The 19,363-nt window shown below is 63.3% G+C and overlaps 3 protein-coding genes across 10 annotated transcripts; all 3 read right to left on the reverse strand.

Moving 5' to 3' along the window:
- Positions 1–271: 271 nt before the first annotated feature.
- Positions 272–3,335, reverse strand: TAGLN (transgelin). 2 transcript variants are annotated; one of them, XM_050323029.1, is made up of 5 exons: positions 3,189–3,335; positions 1,518–1,716; positions 1,263–1,440; positions 1,073–1,175; positions 272–886 (listed from the first exon to the last, which is right to left on the reverse strand). In XM_050323029.1, exons 2-5 carry the CDS (start codon positions 1,695–1,697, stop codon positions 745–747), a joined length of 603 nt encoding a protein of 200 aa, XP_050178986.1. In that variant the 5' UTR covers positions 1,698–1,716; positions 3,189–3,335; the 3' UTR covers positions 272–744. The 2 variants fall into 2 exon arrangements, with proteins under 2 accessions (XP_050178986.1, XP_050178987.1); XM_050323030.1 differs by lacking the exon at positions 3,189–3,335 and having other exon boundaries at positions 1,518–2,129.
- A 692-nt stretch (positions 3,336–4,027) lies between these two features.
- SIDT2 (SID1 transmembrane family member 2) lies at positions 4,028–10,988 on the reverse strand. 6 transcript variants are annotated; one of them, XM_050323152.1, is made up of 28 exons: positions 10,540–10,988; positions 10,242–10,363; positions 9,981–10,136; positions 9,826–9,871; positions 9,639–9,740; positions 9,483–9,566; positions 9,195–9,306; positions 9,025–9,090; positions 8,822–8,915; positions 8,638–8,693; positions 8,361–8,372; positions 8,153–8,221; positions 8,001–8,075; positions 7,751–7,813; positions 7,235–7,356; positions 7,081–7,154; positions 6,921–6,987; positions 6,715–6,788; positions 6,469–6,592; positions 6,264–6,381; positions 6,053–6,189; positions 5,855–5,963; positions 5,699–5,775; positions 5,545–5,591; positions 5,162–5,267; positions 4,946–5,056; positions 4,750–4,863; positions 4,028–4,661 (listed from the first exon to the last, which is right to left on the reverse strand). In XM_050323152.1, the coding sequence occupies exons 1-28, from the start codon at positions 10,741–10,743 to the stop codon at positions 4,599–4,601; spliced, it is 2,604 nt and encodes an 867-aa protein (XP_050179109.1). In that variant the 5' UTR covers positions 10,744–10,988; the 3' UTR covers positions 4,028–4,598. The 6 variants fall into 6 exon arrangements, with proteins under 6 accessions (XP_050179109.1, XP_050179110.1, XP_050179111.1 ...); XM_050323153.1 differs by lacking the exon at positions 8,361–8,372; XM_050323154.1 differs by lacking the exons at positions 7,751–7,813; positions 8,361–8,372.
- A 1,013-nt stretch (positions 10,989–12,001) lies between these two features.
- PAFAH1B2 (platelet activating factor acetylhydrolase 1b catalytic subunit 2) lies at positions 12,002–19,321 on the reverse strand. Of its 2 annotated transcripts, none has more exons than XM_050323069.1 (6): positions 19,183–19,321; positions 17,781–17,868; positions 17,501–17,590; positions 16,566–16,682; positions 16,273–16,395; positions 12,002–15,776 (listed from the first exon to the last, which is right to left on the reverse strand). In XM_050323069.1, the coding sequence occupies exons 2-6, from the start codon at positions 17,859–17,861 to the stop codon at positions 15,498–15,500; spliced, it is 690 nt and encodes a 229-aa protein (XP_050179026.1). In that variant the 5' UTR covers positions 17,862–17,868; positions 19,183–19,321; the 3' UTR covers positions 12,002–15,497. The 2 variants fall into 2 exon arrangements, with proteins under 2 accessions (XP_050179026.1, XP_050179025.1); XM_050323068.1 differs by lacking the exon at positions 19,183–19,321 and adding an exon at positions 18,689–18,802.
- Positions 19,322–19,363: the final 42 nt, after the last annotated feature.

The raw sequence follows: 19,363 nt of genomic DNA on the forward strand, positions 1-19,363 counted from the left end.
TCCCGGGAGCTGGGATAACAGGGGGCTGCTCCAGGCAGGGGGAGGCGAGGGATGGGCCAGAGTGTTGCAAGGAGTGAAGAGGAAGGTGGGTGTTGAGCCTCAGGGGGAGAGGGCAGAGTCTTCCAAGGCGGGCAGGGAAAGGCTGATCCGCAGCTGTGGTTTTCCCAGGTTTGGAGCTGGAAGAAGGAGCAGCCGTGGCCTTTTAGGGAGGGTGGCTTCAGCTTTTCCAGCGTCACCAGCCAGGCGGGAGGAAACCTCGTCAGGCCACAACTAGATGAATATAACCTTTTAATTTCGACAAAAACCAAGTACAAAACCGAGGCCCAGTTCTCTTTGTCTCCCCGTTCGCAGGGATCTCTGCGGCAGTGGCGCGGGGCTCGTGGGGGGGGCTGCGGGCAGGGGGGGCCGCCCCGTGGGCCGGGGCACGTGCCCATCCCACCCGTGGGACACCCGTGGGTGCCGGCGGGGGCAGGACCGGCTGGCGGGGGTGCGAGGCCGGGGGCAGAGGCTGCCCGGGGCTGGGCGCGGGGCTGCGGCCCCGGGGCGGGGGGCTCTGCGGGGCGCGTGCGGCCGCTGGCGCTGGGGCGTTGTTGGCTGGCGTTTGGGGGCGTTTGCTCCTCAATAAATACCAATCGGTGCGGGGCTGGTGGCGGCCGCTGACGCTCGGGCGGCTGCGGCGCTGGGCCGGGGGGAAGCGGAGACGGAGGTCCCGGCTGGGGAGGGCTGGGGGCGGCAGGGGGGTGCCTAGCTGATGATCTGCCGGGGCCGGCCGTAGCTCATCCCCGCCTGTGACGCCCCCTTGTTGGTCCCCATCTGTAGCCCGATGATGTTCTTGCCCTCCTTCAGCTGGCTCTCGGTGAACTCCCGCTTGTGCTCCTGCGCCTTCCTGCGGGGCACAGGGAGGGATCGTGGGGCACCCGCACCCACCCGGCTGACCAGCGGCCCCCCCGATCCCCAGGGGTGCCCCAGCCCCTCTCCCTCCCCAGCGTGCCCCCTCCACGTGCTCCAGGGTGCTCTGGGCAGCTGCAGGGCAAAGGGGTCCCCACACCCAGCTCTGCGCTCCCCCACTTACTTCATGAACCAGTTGGGGTCCCCGTGGTAGTTGCCGTCGTTCTTGGTGACCGCCAGGCTCCCCAGGGCCATCAGCGTCCTCTGCACCGCCGCCATGTCCTTGGCTGCCGAGGGACGGAGGGAGGGATGTGAGGAAGGGCACGGCACAGCAGCCCTGGATCCCCCAGCCCCAACTGCCCCCTCTCCCGCACCTTCAAAGAGGTCGACGGTCTGGAACATGTCTGTCTTGGTCACACCGTAGTCCTCGGCCGCCTTCAGGAACTGGGCAATCTGCTCCATCTGCTTGAAGACCATGGTGGGCGGCGCGTCGGGGATCTTGACGGGCTTGGAGCCGTCGGGGTAGAGGCTGTTCACCAGCCTGCTGAGCACCTGCCACGGAGGAGAGCCTGGGCTTGCTGCAACACCGCGGAGCCCCCGCCAGCCACCCCACCCGGGACCCCACTTACGATGCCGTTCTTCAGCCAGACCTGGAAGCCCAGGCGGCCCCGCTCGGGGCGACCCACGGTGGACCCGCACTGTGCCACGATCCACTCCACCAGCCGGTCCTCCAGCTCATCGTCATACTTCTTCTCGATCTTGGACTGCACGTCCCTGCTCATGCCATAGGCTGGGCCTTTGTTTGCCATGGCTGCAGTGGTGGGAGACCTGGTGGCACCACAGAGACCGTCAGGCTGCGGAGATGCCGTCCCCCTACCCAGGGACTCTGCGGCATCCCTGTGGCATCCACTGCCCACCCTGGTGCAGTAAGGACATGGCCTTCTCTTGGCTCTTCCCTTGCTCCATCCAGGAGTGTTTGGAGGTCAGTTCACAGCCATGACCCTCAAAACCTGCCCAGACGGATGGTTCCTGTCCTGGCAGAGGTGCCTTGTCCTCACTCCCTGGCTCAGGCTATGCACGGGAGCAGCCTCATCCCCGTCCCTCGCCAGCCCTTGGTTGGCACAAACATCCCTGGAGTGGCTGTGCCAGGATCCAGGTGGCAGGGTGACCATGACAGGGCTGGGTGGCTGTGTCACAGCGTGGTGGCCACACCATGGCAGGGCAGGGTGCCCATGGGGCAGCCTTGGTGTGGCGGGTCCGGGTGCCAGGGAGGAGCGTGGGCGAGGCAGGAGCGGTGGGAGCCGTGCCCGTGCCCTTGTAAGGACATGCTGTGGCAGTGATGGCAGGTAGCTGGCTGCGGGCAGGGCCCGAGGTGCCAGGGAAGATGCCAAGGAGGATGCCAGGGAGGATTCCAGGAGGGAGAGGCACCGTGAGCGGCAGCCAAGCCCTCGGTGGAGCTGGCCTCGCTCCTCCCTGCACAGGTCCTTGCTTGGCATGAAGCCCCTGAGCCCCAGGGCTGCGCCCTCCGGGAGTTGTGTGCTCGGTCCCACACCCACGCCCTGCCTGCTGTGGGCTCATCCTGACCGCTGGCCACAGGCACTGCAGCTCCTGCGGGACGGGCTGAGACCTGGCACAGCTCATTGCCCCGGCTTGCTGCCAGCCGTGCAGGGGTACCCCACGAGCCCCCCGGGCAGCCTGTGCCCAGACCCCAACACCGCTGGGCACGTCCAGCGATGCCACAGCCGCGCTGTGCCCTGGCCCGGGCTGGCACAGAGGGGTCACACACAGACCCACGGCTCCTCCGGCCGTGGGCAGTGCCCAGCAGCTACCCCCGGCCCCGCCAGCACCCTGCGAGACACGGGGCAGAAATGGACACGTGTGGGGTGGACTCGCCCCTTCCTCTCTGCCCTGAGCCCCGCACGGCCCCTCCGGACCTCGCGGGGCCGAGCCCGGTGGACCCGTAGCAAAGAGCCCCGATGGGAACGCGGTCCTGAGGGGCAGGAGCAGGACAGAGCCCCGGCAGCCACCCCAGCCCGAGCAGGGCAGCCCGACCCTCCTCCGGGGAGCAGCGGTGCAATCCGGGGAGCAGCATCCCCATCCCGGGGAGCTGCATCCCACCCGCAGGAATAGAATCCCCATCATTTAGGGAGCAGATCGCGGTCCCGGGAGCGGCTTCGAAATCCCAGGTACAGGATCCCCAATCCGGGGGGGCAGCACCCCCATGCCGGGGGCTGACATCCGCACCCCGGGGACCCTCCCTGCCGCCCCCCCCCCCGCCTTTCCCCCGCGGCAGGACTCACAAGCGGCTGCAGACGGAGCGAGGGCGATGCTCGGCGCGGGACCAGCGCTCTGCCCTGCGGGGACCCCGACCTTGCGCTAAAAGGCGGGCGGCGGGACGGTGATGTCAGCGGGGCGCGGGGCCCGGCCCCCCCCGGCCCTCCCTCCCGGGGCGCCCGGCCCCGCAGCGCTCCATGACTCCATCCCAGGCACCATATTTGGGGAAAGACTCCGAAAACCAGCGACGAAAGCCCGTGCCCGAGCATTCCCCGCGTGCCTCCGCCCCAGCAGGGCCGGGGCCGGGGCGGAACCGGGCCGGGGGCTGATGGAGTAAATCCTTTTATAGCCAGGCGGCAGCGCCGAGGGCTCCCGCCCTGACTTCATGGCTGGTTTCCCCATGCGCTCACCGCCGGGAGCCGGGGCGGCCCAGAGGGGTCCCCGTGGTGACCCACCGCCCACGGAGCCCGGCCGGGACATCCCGCGGGCACCGCGCCTGGGCATCCCGCAGCATCCCGGGATTCCCTCTGCCCCGCGGGCACCAGCTGGAGCGGGTCAGGGCACGGCGGGGCACACAGCAGCCCTGGCACCGCGCTGGGATGCCACGGGGGCCCCCAGGAGCTTTGCGGCCTGTGAAATGGAACCCCCCCGGGCACCCCTCCTACCCTGGGACTGCCAGCCCCCACCCTGTGCCCCACAGACCGCCTACAGAGGTTCTCCAGAGCAGCAGCAGGGCTGCAGCATCTCCACTCTCCCAAAATCCCGTGGGAAGGAGTGCCCAGCAGTGCCTGGCTGACATCGTGGCAGCTGCCCCCTGAGACCCCCCCGGGCTCCTGCTGCCCAGGCAGGAGGCAGCAGGCACAGGCAAAGTGCAGACACTTTAATGCAAGTCCCTTCCCAGCAGATCCACGCGTGGACAGCGCGCGGCACCTCGGTGGGAGCGGCAACAGGGCCCTGCCGCGGCCACCCCCAACCCGGGACACTGCAGGAGACACGAGTGGGGCCTGTCTGGCCCCACACACCCCCACCTCCCACCCATACGACTCAGGCACTGAAGAGAGACCCACACCCGCGAGCTCGGGGGGCCACGGGGCTGCTGGCACGGCGCTCGCCACAATCCCCTCACCGCGCCCACGGGCACAGGGACACGGAGCAGCAGCACCTTTTCCAGTGTCACTTGCCACCGAGGACGGTGCCCCAGTGGCCCCCCAGCCCTGTTTTTGGCCACGACAGGTCCAGGGATGGGCACATAGTGCCTGGAGGGACCCGGCTGACAGGGAGGAGGTGCACCAGGACCCCCAGGCTGAGTGGGGAGGGGGACGGAGTGGCTGGCAGGACCTGCAGCACGGACATCCCTCCCCGGGGGTGGGTCGCCCCTCCCAGGGCTGCAGCCGGGCGTTTGGCACAGTCCCAGGGCAGCGTGAGGCTGCGGGCTCCTAGAAGACATAGATCTTGTCCCGCTGGACGCAGTCCAGGTCATCGTCCAGTGTCAGCAGCACCTGTGGAGCAAGGGGAGCGAGGAGAGTGGGTCATGGTGAGCTGGGGGGCAGGGGCAGGGTCTGCTGTGCTGGAGGAACCAGCACCTACCAAGAAGGAGCCGAACATGGCGATGGAGGAGAGAAAGTGCCAGATGTCGTGGTCATCAAAGAAGTCGAGCAGGATGCAGTCACGGTTGTGCTCCCGAGATTCTGCTGGCGTTTTCTGTTGGGGACAGGGCCAGTGTCACTGTGCCCACCTGTGGCCACCCTGCCCAACCCACTGCCTGGGCCACCCTCCCACTCACCTGCCAGGTGCTGAGCCCCTGGAAGAAGAAAAAGAGGGCAAAGCCCCAGACCACGGAGGTGCTGATGATGCAGAGCAGGGGGATGAGTTTGATGCGCTCGCCGCTGCGGAGCTGTGGGAGAGCCCGGTGTCACTGTGCAGGCAGGAGCTGGCAGCAGTGCCCTGCCCTGCCCTGCCCTCCCTGACAGGCCCATGGGGCCAGGGGCTCAGCTCCCACCTTCATGATGATGTAGAAGGCGAAGTAGAGGAGGAGGTTGCAGATGCCGATGGCCAGCAGGTAGGAAGCGAAGTCATTGGGGCGGACGATGAGGCCGTAGGCAGCGCTGGGGAGGCAGGGACAGGCAGCAGGGTCAGCACAGCCTGGGGCCCCCTGTGGTGCCCGTGTGCCCGCTGTCCCCAAGCATGCCAGCAACCCCCAGGAGGTCAGGCGGCACGTGGGGACACCGGGTGCCACAGCTGCAGGGGGACCTGTCATGCTGGGCTCACAGCTGCCACGAGCTGGCTGTCCTCAGCCCAGCCCCAGTGGATGGACGGCAGGAGCAGGGTGGGGGCAGCGGCAGGGACGGGAAGAAGCAGGGTGGGGTCTGGCTCCGCACTTACAGTGACCAGTTGATGATGTTCCCCATGACCAGGAGCACCATTCGGTCCTGCAAAGGGCAGGGGGGCTGTGAGGGGCAGTGGGCAGCCACTCTGGGGCAGGGGCTGCCAGGAGGGGTCTCTGCAGAGCCAGAGGGGCCCCGGTGCCAGCACTCACCACGTACATGGGCCCGCTGCACTGCCGGACGCAGTCCGTGTACAGCACGTGCAGGATCCTGCGCAGGATGCCCGAGTCTGTGGGGAGAGGGGAGGTGACACTGGGGGGGCCACTGCGCTGCCCCCCGCCCACCCTGCTCACGGTGCCTGCCCTCACCCAGCTTCCAGCGCCCCATGTAGTAGAGCTGGGTGCTCAGCAGCAGCGTGGCCAAGATGTGGATGACAGAGAAGACGATCCAGAAGGCCGTGTTCCCCTTCCCAAAGACCTGCAGGGAGAGCGGGGGGGCGGGCAGTGAGCTGTGGGGGTGACCCACATGTGTGAGTGTCCCCCCACCACAGCGCCCGCCCTGCTCACCACGCCGACCACGGAGAAGAAGATGACGAGGGCCAGGCAGGCGTAGGCGCTGTAGGCGCTGGCGTTGATGTCTGGGTGGCGCTTCTGGTAGAGCTTCAGCATGCAGAGCCCCGCGATCATGTACATGAACGAGGTGTCTGGGGGGGCACAGCGGTGAGAGGGGTGTGGGGGCGGCCCCGGCGTGGGCAGTGGGGGCTGGGGGGGCACTCACCGAACTGGAAGTTGGTGTAGTTGGGGCAGACGTGGTAGCAGGCGCTGAGCAGCCCCTCCATCATGAGCGCCGTGCCCATGGCGTAGAAGAGCCCGAAGTGCTTGGGGATGCCGCACTCCTGTGGGGCGGAGGGCAGGGGAAGAGGGGGGTTCCTGGGGGGCTGAGCCCCCTCCCCGGGGCGCCCCAGCAGCCCCCAGTCTCTTACCACGGCATGGGCGTCGTTGCGCAGGAGCGCCCGGTTGTAGTTGATCTCGCGCTGCAGGATGATGAGCAGGAAGAGCAAACCCAGCAGGACGTAGCCCAGGTTGCTGAGGATGTTGTTGAAGGCGCTGCGAGGGGCCAGTCCACACCTGAGTACTGTGGACCCCTCCTTGTCCTTGGGGCCCTGCCACAGCCCAGCCCCGGGCACAGGGGACCCCCAGCTAGCCCCCACCACCCCTCCTGAACCCACCTGAGGTTCCCCAGAGGGTGGGCACACAGGAAGTTGTAGTAGCAGATGTCCTGGTTGCCGGTGACGTTCACCACCTGCGTTCACCGGCAGGGTGAGGGTCAGGGGGGACCCCCAGGGATGTCCCCATTGTGCTGGGGAGCACGGTTTGGGACTGCAGCCCCCAGAGCTCCCGGGAGCCCCAGTTGCTGCCAACCTGCCCCACTCACCGTCTGGTAGGTGATGACGAGCTGGATGACGGGCAGGGCGTAGAAGACAGCGATGGTGGCGATGTTCCTGGGAGAGGCAGGGGGGTGTCAGGGGGTCCCTGCTGCCTGCCCTGGGTTGGGACACTGCTCAGTGCCCCCAGCCCCACTGCTCCCCACTCACCAGAAGTAGATCTGGTACTTCTTCCGCAGCACCCGCTTGTCCTTGCGCGCCAGGTCAGCCACACACAGGTATTTCTGGAAGGAGAGGTTGGTGAGGGGTCGTCGGGGCAGTGGGGCAGTGGCTGACGGGGACTGGGGGCGGGGATGGGACACACCTTGGTGCGGATGACGTTCTTGTCATAGTCAATGTCAGCCAGGGTGTCGTAGTCGTCCTCCTCGATGGAGCTGAGCGAGTCCAGGCGGGGCCGGCAGGCCACGTTCTCCAGGGACCGCTCCCCTGCAGCCGAGCCAGGGCCTCAGAGCAGCCCCCGGCCCAGCCCACCCTGGCACCCACCCTGTGGGACCCCAATCACACCCAATTAACCACTCGGCTGCCTCCCTGACAACTCTCACCGGGGACAGGCTCCACTCCCCCGGACCCTGCGCTGTCCCTGCCCGGGGGACACGTGGTGGCTGTGCCATGTGGGTGAACGTCACCCATGCCCGTCCCCCGGGGCTCTGCCACACTGGGGACAGCCGGGGGACAGCAAACAACGTCCTGCCCCGCAGCCCCCTGGCGCTGCCCTTGCTCTGAGGGAGGGGAGCTGGGGTGCTCTGTGCCCCGGGCACGAGCTTGGGGCTGGGCAGATTTCGCCTTGATTGGCCCAACCCTGCCCGGTACCAGCATCTACCCATGGGAATGCTCAGCGGCCTCGTCGGGGCGGAGGGCGTGCGCCGCTTGAACTGCTCCTGCCCTTCAAAGGAAAGCCACAGTTACGGGAGCGGGGCTCCCCTGCACGTGTCCGCCAATGGAGACCCCGCTGTGGGCTGCACGGAGGGGCTGCCAGCCCCGGGACCCTTCCCAGAGACGGGCAGAGCCAGGATGCCACTGGGCATGTGGCTCTGCAGGGCTGAGGCCACACCAGTCGCCCCACGACTCACCCACGTAACTGTAGGAGACTTCTGTGGAGCCCAGGCTGTCCGTGACGCCCTCAGTGCTGCTGGAGGAGCCGTTCCCTGCAAGGACAGGCAGAGGGTGGGCACGGCCCGTGGGCAGGGGGGTGAAGGACGGGGGGCACAGCACAAGCACTCACCGAAGGAGCCGTAACCGTAGCTGTCATAACCACGGCCCAGGAAGGAGTCGGGGATGCTGCGGGAGTGACCTGCGGGACAGGATGGTCCCTGTCAGCCCTGGTGGCACCCCTGTCCCGGGGCTGCACGGCCCTTGGGCTCAGAGCACTGCCCCACACCCCTGCCCTGGCACAGAGCGAGCTCAGAGCCAAGGACAGAGCTGGCACCTACCCAGGAGTGATGCTGGGAGTCCCCGGAAAGCCGTGGGAAGAGAAAGACAGAGCTGGTGAGATGCAAAGCCCCAGCAGCAGCCCTGCCAGCCCCACAGTGGAGAACTCTGGGACCTCCCTGAACCCCTGGCACTGGGATTGGTCCCCAGGGAGGTGAGGGGCAAGCAGGGCTCAAGGGGATAGTGGGAACTCCTGCAGAAGCAGGGCTCAAGAGGATAGAATAAGTGGGAACCCCGCAGGCAGGTCCCTCCATGCCACTGGCTGCCTCCATCCCTCACCTGTGTCCAGGTTGGGTGAGTCCATGGCTGACAGGAGCCCCTTCCTCTTGTGCTGCCTGCCGAGGGAAGCAGCCATCAGTCTGGTTGTGGCAAGGGGGCACAGCCTGAGGGCCCCCACCACATCAGGGACAGGATGGTGCCCGTGGCCCAGCACACCGAGGGGCAGCAACGCCCAGGGACTCACCGGCAGCTCTCCCAGCAGGCGATGAGCAGCGTGAGGATGTAGAAGGAGAGGAAGATGCTGAGGCAGAAGAGCACACTGCTCACGTAGGCCTCCGCTGCGCAGAGCCAGGACAAGCCCTCAGCGGGGGTGGCACCTCTGGGGACCTGCTGCAGGTCCCTGCAGAGCCCACCAGCCCCAGCACACCCAGCCCCTCCCAGACTCACAGGTTATGGCAGGTGACACCACCACCTCCAGCGTCTTCTGCCGGTTTTGTTGATCCACAGGTTCATCTGGGAGAGGGCACAGCTGGAGTTCAGCCTCTGCCCTGTCCCCAGTGTGTCCCCACACACAGCCCACAGCAGCAGGGTGGTGCCTCCCCCAGCCCCCTGTGTACCTGGAGAGGCATTTTTGGAGAGGGGGTAGTAGTGCAGAGCCCCCCCACATGCCTCATCCTCTGTCTTCACCACCACCACCACGTAGAAGCTGTGGCTGGGGAAATCCTTCTTCTGCAGCAGCCATTCCAGGGGGGGAGAGATGGGGGTCAGCAGAGCCCAGCTGGGGGTCTCCCATGCCAGAGGTTATCCCAGGGATACCCTCTGCGAGCTCTGATAGCTGGAGGTACCCGGCAGCACCGGGCAGGGGCTGGGAGTGGCTCAGCCCCACGGCACAGGCCCGTGCCCACCTGCACCGTGATGGCCGCCTTCTTCGTCATGGTCTGGTACATCCCAATGAAGGCCACGTTGTTGTCCAGGTCGTAGACGGGGCACTGGGGGGGCAGAGAGCCCGTCAGCCCTGCTGGGTTGATGGATCACCCAGAGACCCCACTGCCCAAACCTACCAGGATGTCCTGGATGGAGATGACGGAGCAGGGGAAGGCCATGGCTGAGGTCACCTTCACGATCACCGAGTCCACTTCCTCAGGGAACTCATACTTGAAGTACTGCAGGGGAAAATGGCCCACTGCTGCCATGGCAGCCACGTGGCACAGCCCCCCTCCCGTGCCACGCTGTGCCAGCTCCCCTCACCTGCGGCTGGGAGGCCGTGGCGTTGAAGCTGAACCTTTCATTTGTCCTGCAGAGAGAGCACAGAGAGTTGATGGGTGGCAAGGGGAGCCTGTAGCCCCCACAGCCCCCACGGGCAGCAGGCAGGGAGCGGGCCTGTGGCACGGGGGTCCCCTCACTGCAGCACGAAGTTCTCCACGCGGGTGACCCGCAGCTGGTAGGAGGCGTTGAGGGAGAGCGTGGAGACATCCACGTAGAAGTGCTGGGTCTCCACCTCGGCCTTGGTCTGCGGCTGGCAGAGCGTGCGGCTCACCTCCTGGTACGCGTACTTCCTGCTGGTACCTGGGGCAGGAGCGGCTGTGTGACCCCAACGCAGGGGGAAACCCTGTGGGGGGATCCCAGCCCGGGGATCCCAGCGTGGGGATCCCGCTGGTACTCACAGACCCCGGAGGATGAGCGGCACCTGGAAGGAGACCACCGCCTCCTTCTGCCTCACCACGAAGAGCACGGGCAGGTCCTTGTGGTCGGAGAGGACGTTCACCGACACCCGCACGCCCTCGGTCTGCGGGGACAGGGGAAGGCGAGGCGTTGGCCGGGCAGGTCGGGCCAGGTCTGGACTTTGCTCGGCCGCCGTGGCAAGAGGCTGCCGTGCCCCGCACGCCCAACACCCCCGGGGCAAGGGACCCCAGGGGACACCCAGCCCGCGGGGGACGCGGCGGTGGCGACCACCCGGCTCACCATGTTCCTGCGCACGCTGTGGTTGAAGGCGTAGATGTGGAGCAGGTTGGCGTCCACCCGGTCGGTGTAGGTGGTGTTGAACTGGGCTTCCGTCTCGCTCACGTTCCGCCACTGGGGCTGGGGCAGGACGGGCGGCGGGGGCAGCAGCAGCAGCGCCCCGGCCAGCAGCGCCCGGGCCAGCGCGGCCGCTCCGGAGCCCGGCATCCCGCCAGCATCCCCGGCCAAGGTCCGCGGGGCGGGACGGCACGGCACGGCACGGCACAGGACGGGACGGGACGGGGCGCTCAGCCGGGGCGCGCCCGGGCGCGCTGCCCCATGGCCGGGGCCGGAGCGGGGCCGCGCTGGCGCTGCGGGCAGAGCGCGGGGCCGGTGCCCGGTGCCGGTACCCGGTGCCGGGTCCCGATGCCGGCGCTGTCCCTCTGTCCCTTCCCGTTCCGCAGCCGCGGTAAACACGGACCGGCGGTGACGTCACTCCCGTCGCGGGTTACAGCGCCCGGTCGGGGAAGTGACGCGGCGGGCGGGGCCGGGGGGGACCGGCCCGGAGGGGAACCCCCCTCCAAGGGACCCGCGGGGGAAGCCCGGGGATGTAGGGCAGCCCCTGCTCCCTATGGAATCCCCCACGGGAAGCCCGGTCCCATATGGGACCCCGCAGGGGAAGTCGTGTCCTATAGGGGAGCCCCCACCCTATACAGGACGTCGTAGGGGAGTTCTGTCCTATATAGGACGCCATAGGGTTTACAGGGGACCCGCATCCTGTATAGGACTCCACAGGGGAAGCCCGGTTCCATAAAGGAGCCCCTGCTCCATATGGGACCCCACAGGGGAAGCCCCACTCTGTTGTGGAGCCCTGCTCATATATAGGACCCCAGAGGGGAAGCCTGGCCCCATAGAGGAGCCCCTGCTTCAGAGGAAACCCTACTGGAGTCCCTGTCCTCCTCCCTGCAGGGAAGTCCCAGGGCCGTGCCCATGCTCCAGACACCCACCAAGCCCCTCGCCCAGCCTGCCTGTCCCCAGAGTCCGTGGGGACACGGAATAATCCCCTGCCAGGCAATGGATGGCTCTGCCCCATCCCTTTCTCCTGCTGCTCTCTGGATTCCCGCAGGGGCTCCGGCAGCCTCCCCCCAGTTTGCAGCACCCCTCATCACCCGAGGCTGAAGTGATTTGGAAGTTCTCCCACGGCTGTGTTCATCAGGGAAGCAGGAATGATGCCACGCTGCGTTTAGTGTGCATCTCTGAAAGCACCCCAGTCCCAGCTGCTGCTGAGCCAGCTCCAGGCCTCTCTCCAAGGGCTCTGGGGCCTTTATATCACATTTTCTGTCTGCAGTTGGTTTTTTTGGTTTAAAATCCCCCTCTGAAGCGGCTCAGCCCCACATCACCTGTCCCAAAGCCACTTTCTGAGTTCGCTCAGACATCCAGGACCTCTGCCTCCGGCTCCATGGGATAAACGGCACGAGACAAGTGCTGCTGCTATTGTGCACTTTATTTCTCTGGGCCTCCTCTCCCTGAGGATCCCCTGGTTTGGACAGTCTGCATGTCGTTTCCAGGTACAGGTGGTGACGCTGGTGGCAGATGGAATGACCTCAGGGACAGATGGACGCCCATGCGGGACTAGAAGCAGAACTCCAACCGACTCGGATCGAACTCGAGTCGCCTCCACGGGATGGCCGTGAGGGGGATTGCGTGGGGATGTGCCTTCCCTGTTCACTCCAGGGCTATTAGAGATAAACCACTCGGCAGCTGAGCACAAGCCTATGTCCTGTGGAGGGCCGAAATACCGGTTCCCTTTACCTGCAGCACCGCACTCACAGGTTTGGAGCAGGACCTCAGCTCTGCACGGAGAAAGGAGGAAAAACAGACAAGAAAAAGCCCCAAACGGAGTGGGGAAAAGCAGGAACTAAATCAGGAGCGAGGATCTGGCTGAGCACAACTCCCAGAGCCAGGGAGGTTTGGCAGCACTTCCTCAGCCCCGCGGAGACCAACCAGGAGTGACCGAGACAGAGGCAGGAGATGCCTCAGCACGTACACACACACACACACACACAGGCGGCGACACGGTGGGTGAAACATTGACATTTATATCGAAATATGCACTAACAGTGAGTTCTACCAGCCGATGCATTTTTGCCAAAGCAGAATCACAATGGTTGTGTCCCGGGGAAGGCTCAGGGCGGCGGGCGGGCAGCGAGGGGAGGGACAGGCCTTCCTCCTCACGGCTCCCGTCCTGCCTCGTCCTCCCGCCCCGCACCTCACAAGACTGACATTTCACACCTTCTGTTAGTTTGTTTTCCTCTCTGCTGCAATAAACACCAAACTGGGAATGCTCACTTAGAGGAGCCCTTAGATCCAGCCCAGGCCTGTCCCGAGGGACATCCAGAGCTGAAATTGAAGCTTTCCCACACGAGGCACTCGGTTTTCAGCACTAGGTGAGCGAGGAGGCAGAACCCTCTTGCTCACAACACCTCTCAAGTGAGCAGGGCAGTTTCCTGCCAGGCAGAGCCAAGTTTGAGTGGAGAAGACGCCATCCTCCCTCTCCAGCACCAGGGATGGAGCCGAGCCGTGAGCACTGAACCAGCACAGAGCGTGGCACCTCAGCAAGCCAAGCCAAAGCAGAGCCAGCAGAGCCTCCCTGGTGACACTCCAGGGCCTCCGGATGCTGCCAAACCTCCCGGTCCACTCGGCACCCTGCCAGAGGGGCTGACTCACAGCGGGCAGAGGGTGCCGAGCGGAGAAGTCGGAGCTTTACTGGAGTACATTCCTGGTTAGCATCTCTTCAGCCAAATGCAGCAGCAGCAGCAGCGGGAAGGAAAGCAGGGATGCACAGATTAACTAGCACACACTTGCCTTTTCTCACAAGCCTGGAGAGATGGAAAGCTCTCAGGGAGTAGAATGGGGTTTATCCTGGCTCCCTGAGGGGGCTGGGGGTGGGATAAGCCCTTTCCCAAGAACTCTCCACTGCAGCCTACTTTTAGCATTTGATTTTACACTTGCCCTTCCCCAGTTTCTCCAGCCAGCACCTTATGGGAAGCGTGAGCAGCGTTCCCTCACAGCCTGCCCTGCAAGGCCAGGAGTGCAAAGCCAGCCTCAGGGAGCAGCATTCCTGATCTGGATCACGATCCCTCCTCTCCCATGGCACTCCGCAACTCCCTGCATCTGATCCTGGCAAGGGGAACACTTCACCTTTCCTTCATCTGTGTGTAGATCACATATACTGGAAACAAAACACACACTATGCATGCAATCCAGGCAGGAATCCTGCTATGATCAAATCTACAGGAGGAGGGGGATGAGGTGGGGCGTTACGGGATTCCTCAATGCTAGGTCAGAGTTACACACCAGCCCCTTGGCTACAGCAAAGGGCAGACAGACTATGTACAGTACCTATGGGCTTCAGCAAGGACCTGACACCTGAGCACGTCCCTCGGCACACGGAGTGAAGCTCTCTGTTCCTCCCAGATTTACCTGCACGTGGGTCCCACGGGAAGCACAAACCCAGCGAGGCCAGTGTGGCACCACTGAGCTCCAGCTCCGGCAGGTAAGCCAGGGAGGAAGAGACTCGGTTTAAAATAGTTATCAATTTTCAAGTCATCAACCCATCCAGGGCCCTGCTTCTTGGGTCCAAACTGTTTCTTTCTGAAAGAGAACCTCTCAGTTTTAAATGAAAGGCTGTCTCACTAAAACCAGCCCTCCTAACTGCAAACCAAACTGAAATCCCACTGAGCCACAGCCCCTTAGGAGGGCACCTGCCCCTCCAGCTCACTTGCTAGAGGTTAGGAGCAGTGTCCAGGGCAGGAAAAGCTATGCCTTAACTTCACTTTATACTGTAAGAGGCTGTAGTTGCTCAAATAAAATGTTTATACAAGTAAACCAGTAGCAACAAAGAAATATACACCTTGGGATCTGTAAAGCTTCAGAGTGATTTGGGCCTTGCAGCCAGGGGCTGTTCATGTGGGTTTGCTTTAGAAAAAAAAAGGATGTAACGCTCACTCATACTTGATAAAAAACAGAAGAAAAAAGGAACAAGGAACAGCACTGCAAAGAGCCCTGTGGTGCAGGGACCTCAGAGGCATGTCTGTCAGTTCCAGGGAGCAAGGAAGTGACTGCCAGATTAATGGATCATTAAAATCCTACACTGAGCAACTGCTAAAAGCCAGCGACACCACGGGCAGCAGGAGCAGGGGAGAGCAGCAGCACCCGAATGGGAATGCTCCCGGGACAGCTGCGTGGGAGGCAAGGAAGGTGCCCCCGGGAGAGCTGCGTGGGAGGGAAGGTGCCCTGGCTAGCAGGCATGGGCAGACAAGCACGAGACAAGCACCTGGGAGCGTTGCACGAGCTCAGGTAACCGTTTGCTTCTTTAAATTTCTGAATTCCAGTTTCATGCTGCTTCAGAAAGGAGTGAGAAAGCAACACGTTTCATTTAAACCCCCCAGTAAAAAAAAAACAAACAATAAACAAACAAACAAACAAAAAAAACCACAAACCCCCCAAAAAACCCCAAACCTCTAAAAGGTGGGACCGAGTTTGGAAAAATGCATCTGTTCTGGCTTTTGCAAGTGGAATGTGATTCTTGTTCCCAGGCAAATACACAGAGCACGATGGCTGCAGCCAGGAATGGTGAGCCAGGAGCAGTGTCGGACAGGCTACAAGGGGTTCTAGGACAACCACAGAGCAACAAGACATGAGAGGGGCACAGAGTGACAGTCCTGTTCTCGTTTTAAATGAGGAATGGTTTAAAAGTAAAACTCTTCTTCAGCTAATTTCCTCCTGCAATAAAACCAACCAAGCCGGCCCTCGTACGTACAAGACCAGTTAAACATGAGCCTTCCCCCTCAAAACACTAGGTACGGACATCCGGTAACATTCTATAATGGAAAGTGCTTTAAGAAAGAAGGATTCTGTAGTGCCAGTGACAGAACTGATCTGATGGGCTGGATGATGCTCTCGGCGCTGACACGGGCGGCTCAGGCCAGGGCAGCTCGTTTCTCCTCGGGGGTCTCCTCCAGCAGCTGCATGATCAGTTCGTGGAGGGGCTTGCAGACCTTGGCGTACCCCCCGCCCGTCAGGTGCAGGAAATCGAACATGTCGTGGTAGGAGATGGTGCCATCCGAGTGCACGAAGCCCACGTCCACGTCCAGCAGCTGGACGTTGGGCAGTTTGGGGAGCGAGGCTTTGAGCAGGTTGTTCACCTTGGCGTTCTTCTGCCGCAGCGGGTTTGGCTTCTCTCCACGAGGTAGCAGGCCCTGGTACATGAAGGAGGCAAAAAAAGTGCTCTGTGTGAGTCTGATGGCAACAGGAGGCCTGTTTTCCCTTCCAACTCGGGCTGCCTGTCAAGATTTACGATGGCTGTGACAAGAGGAACTCATCCCTTGAATCAGAATTTGTCTGTTCAGACCTAATGTGAAATGCAGATGAGCTACAAGCATGACTGGCAGGGCACCTGCTTTCTTTTAATTTTTAAATATAACAGCTTCTGTTCTTTTGGGCTTTTTTCCTGCCATTGCCCAGCTTCTCAGTAAGAGAGGGAGCAGCTAAGCTGTTAGGATAAGGAAGCCAACTAGGATTTGGGCACTTATCTTCCCCTCACAGCACTTCCTCAGCAACACTTTGGAGTGGCAGAGCTAATGGGATGAGTCCACCCCCCTCTGCAAGGGCCAGAGGAGAACTCCTGCAAAGCCAAGCCAGCAAGGGGAGGCACAAAGCAGAGGACAGATAAAGTGACTGCTCCTGGAGACGTACCAGTACAATGACTTTGGCCTGTGGCTGCTGGGCGTTTATCAGGCGCACGATGGCCTCGATCCCCCCTGCTACTTCTTCTGCTGTGTTTTCGTGATTATTTGTTCCAACCCAAACAACAATGACCTACAAGGAGGAAAAAAAAAAAAAAGAATGTTTGCAGCTTTTCCAGAGCGAGTTGTAACAGGCTGATGACCCTGAAATCCCTGAATAAACATCACCGGTGGCTGGTGAGCTGCGGGGAGGGTCTGCCCTCAGTCAGCACAGGGCTGCCCGGCTGGGTTCTCTGCTTGTACCTTGGGTTTAATGTTCTCCAGTTCACCGTTCTTCAGTCTCCATAGAACATGTCCTGTGGTGTCTCCACCAATCCCAAAATTCAGTGCATGGAGTGGTGAGAAGAGCTCTCGCCATATCTGTAAGCAGAAATCAAGGTGCTGTTTCAGAGCAGCATCCCGAGTGAGAAGGGAACACACTACACCGAGGGTTAATGGGAGCCCTTCTCTCAAAACTCACTCCACAAAGGGCATTTAGACACAGGGTGAGGCTTCACTTTACAGAGCTGCTGATGTTCAGTCTCTCAGACCTGGCACAAAGGGGAAGATTTCCTGAGCAGTGATTTGCCCAACTCAGCAGAGACCCCAGCTGATCTGTTGCAGACTTAGGCACGGGACCTCTGAAGGAGGAATCCGTGACCTGATTAAATCCTTTTCATCCCCAGGTAACAAAACTAGAACAAAGGGAAGCAGCTCTTGTAGAACAAAGCTGCTCAGCTGCCACCCACGGTGGAGCAGAGCTCTTCTTTGCCCCAAGAGCCAAAAAGCCACTGCTCTTCTCTGCCCCAGCAGTTTTAGGGAGAAGCCAGTGTGCCAGTGCCTCAGGCACCTCGAGTGCTACGGGGTTAAACGTGTTCTGGCCACAGCAGGGACACCCACAGGGGATTTGATGGGAGGCTGGAATCTGAGGGCCAGGGGGCTCTGTACGTGTGCCAAAATGAAGGCAGTTGGCCATGGCCCCAGAGAAGGAGACAAACAGCTCAGGGAGGTCAAGCAGCCAAGTAAAGCCGTGCCCAGGCACTGGGGAGTTCAGGAAGCAGGGCAGGAACGCCTCAGGAGACAGCAGTGAAACGGGAACAGAGGGAACCATCAGTATTGCACGTGATCAGCAGCTCCTGGGTTAGAGAGAGACACACTCCAGCTGCTCTAACCCACTTTCCTCCCCACTTCATCCCTACCTCGTACTGCTGTAGCAACTGCACCATGGAGTCCCCCACGAAGAGCACGTCGGGCTCCTTGTCTTTGCAGTCCAGGACAAACCGATTGTGCTGCGAGAGAGGAGTAACCAGGCTCAGCTCCCACAGCCTCTCCCCATCAGAGAGATGCTCCACACCCCTCCTCCCTTGCTCCACCACGACAGCACACACAGGCAGGACACACAACTGGGCTCAGGGTCACAAGTGTGACCAGGGATGGGGATCCCCCCTCCCAGGGCCCCCCGTGCCCCTCCAGCCTCACCTGTGACATCCACCTGTCGTCCCCCTGGATGTCCTCAGCAGCATGTGGCACTGCTGCCGGGTTGGAGTCCCCCATGCCCATCCTGTTCCTGTGGAAAGAACAGTTCCCACACCAGCTGCTTCCAGCAGTGCCATGGCTGGGGAACAAGGGCTGCCTGGCTGCTGGAAAACACTGCCCTTCCTGACACCCACAGTTCCTGTGAGCACTGGTGGCTGGCTGACAACAACAACAGCGATGTTATTCCATGCATCTGGCATTCTCCCTGGAGCCACGGACTGGAAAACAAAGGCCAGCTCCAAGGATGCTCTGCAGACCCACACCTGAGCTTTAATAACCCGACAGCAAACGCTGATACTTTGGGGATTAGCCCCTATTAATGTCCAGAGATCCAGCTTACAGCCACTGAGCTCCACGGCCCAGGTGGATAATCTGGCTCCGGGAGCGGCGGGATTGATCCCGGAATCACAGAATGGCTGGAGCTGGGAGACACCTCTGGGGATCGCCCTGTCCGAGGCAGGGCCACCTGGAGCAGGTGACACAGGAGCACATCCAGGTGGGCTTGGGACGCTCCCCGCCCTCCCTGGGCAGCCGCTCGCTCGTTCCTCACGGTTCGGTCCGGTCCGCGGCCGCGTCCCCGAGCAGAGCGCGGCACCGCTCCGAACACCCCCGGGACGCGCCTGTGACGGCATCCACCCTCAGCCCCCTCTGCGGGCTAACCGGGCCCAGCTCCCGCACCGGGGGCGCTGCAGACCCCGCACGGTCCCCGCGGGAATCGCCGCAGGAGGAGCCGCGGGACCACCGGGCTCACGCCCCCCGCGGCGGGCTGGGCTCAGCGGGGCGGCCCCGCTCCCCCCCGCTCCCCGCTCCCCGCTCCCCGGCGGGCCGTCCCGCGGCGCCCCCGCACTCACGGCGGCTGCGGCTGCGGCTGCGGTTCCTTCCCCCGCGACTCCATGGCGGGCGCGGCCCCTGCGCTCGGCCCCGCGCGCCTGCGCCGCCCGCGCGCCGCTTCCGCTTCCGCCGCGCGCGCCGCGGGAAGGCCCGCCCGCCCCGCAATGACGTCATTGTGCGGATCCGTGACGTCACAACCCCAGTCCCCGCGTGTCCGTGTGTGTGTGTGTGTCCGTGTGTGTGCCCGTGTGTGTGCCCGTGTCCCTCATGTCCCCGCGGGCGGTGAGGTCACGAGGAGCGAGCCCGCGGCGTTTTGCCCCGTGACGTCACAGCGCCGCCAAAGTGACGTCACGCCGCCGAGAGGAGGGGTGCCCCTGTCGGAGCGGTGTCACGGCGAACACGTGTCCCCCCCGACTGGCCGGTCTCCCCCCCTGCTCTCTTTTCCCCCTTTCCTCGCGGGGTTTCGCCCCAAAACCGCGGCCCCTCCCGCCCCGCGGCCGTGACGTCACTTCACCGCTCTCCGACGTCCCTCTCCCCTCCGGGGCGAGGCCCGGGACGGCGTTCCGTGGCGCAGTGACGTCACGAGCGCCGAGTTTCCCGTTCCCGGCGGGTTTCGCCCCAAAACCGCTTCCCGCCGTCGGCCGCGGGGGGGCGCCGCGCGCAGCTGACGTCAGCCGTGACGCGCGGGCCCCGCC

This window comes from Myiozetetes cayanensis, unplaced genomic scaffold (genome assembly GCF_022539395.1).
Source record: "Myiozetetes cayanensis isolate MyiCay16 unplaced genomic scaffold, myiCay2020 scf29, whole genome shotgun sequence".
NCBI lineage: Eukaryota > Metazoa > Chordata > Aves > Passeriformes > Tyrannidae > Myiozetetes > Myiozetetes cayanensis.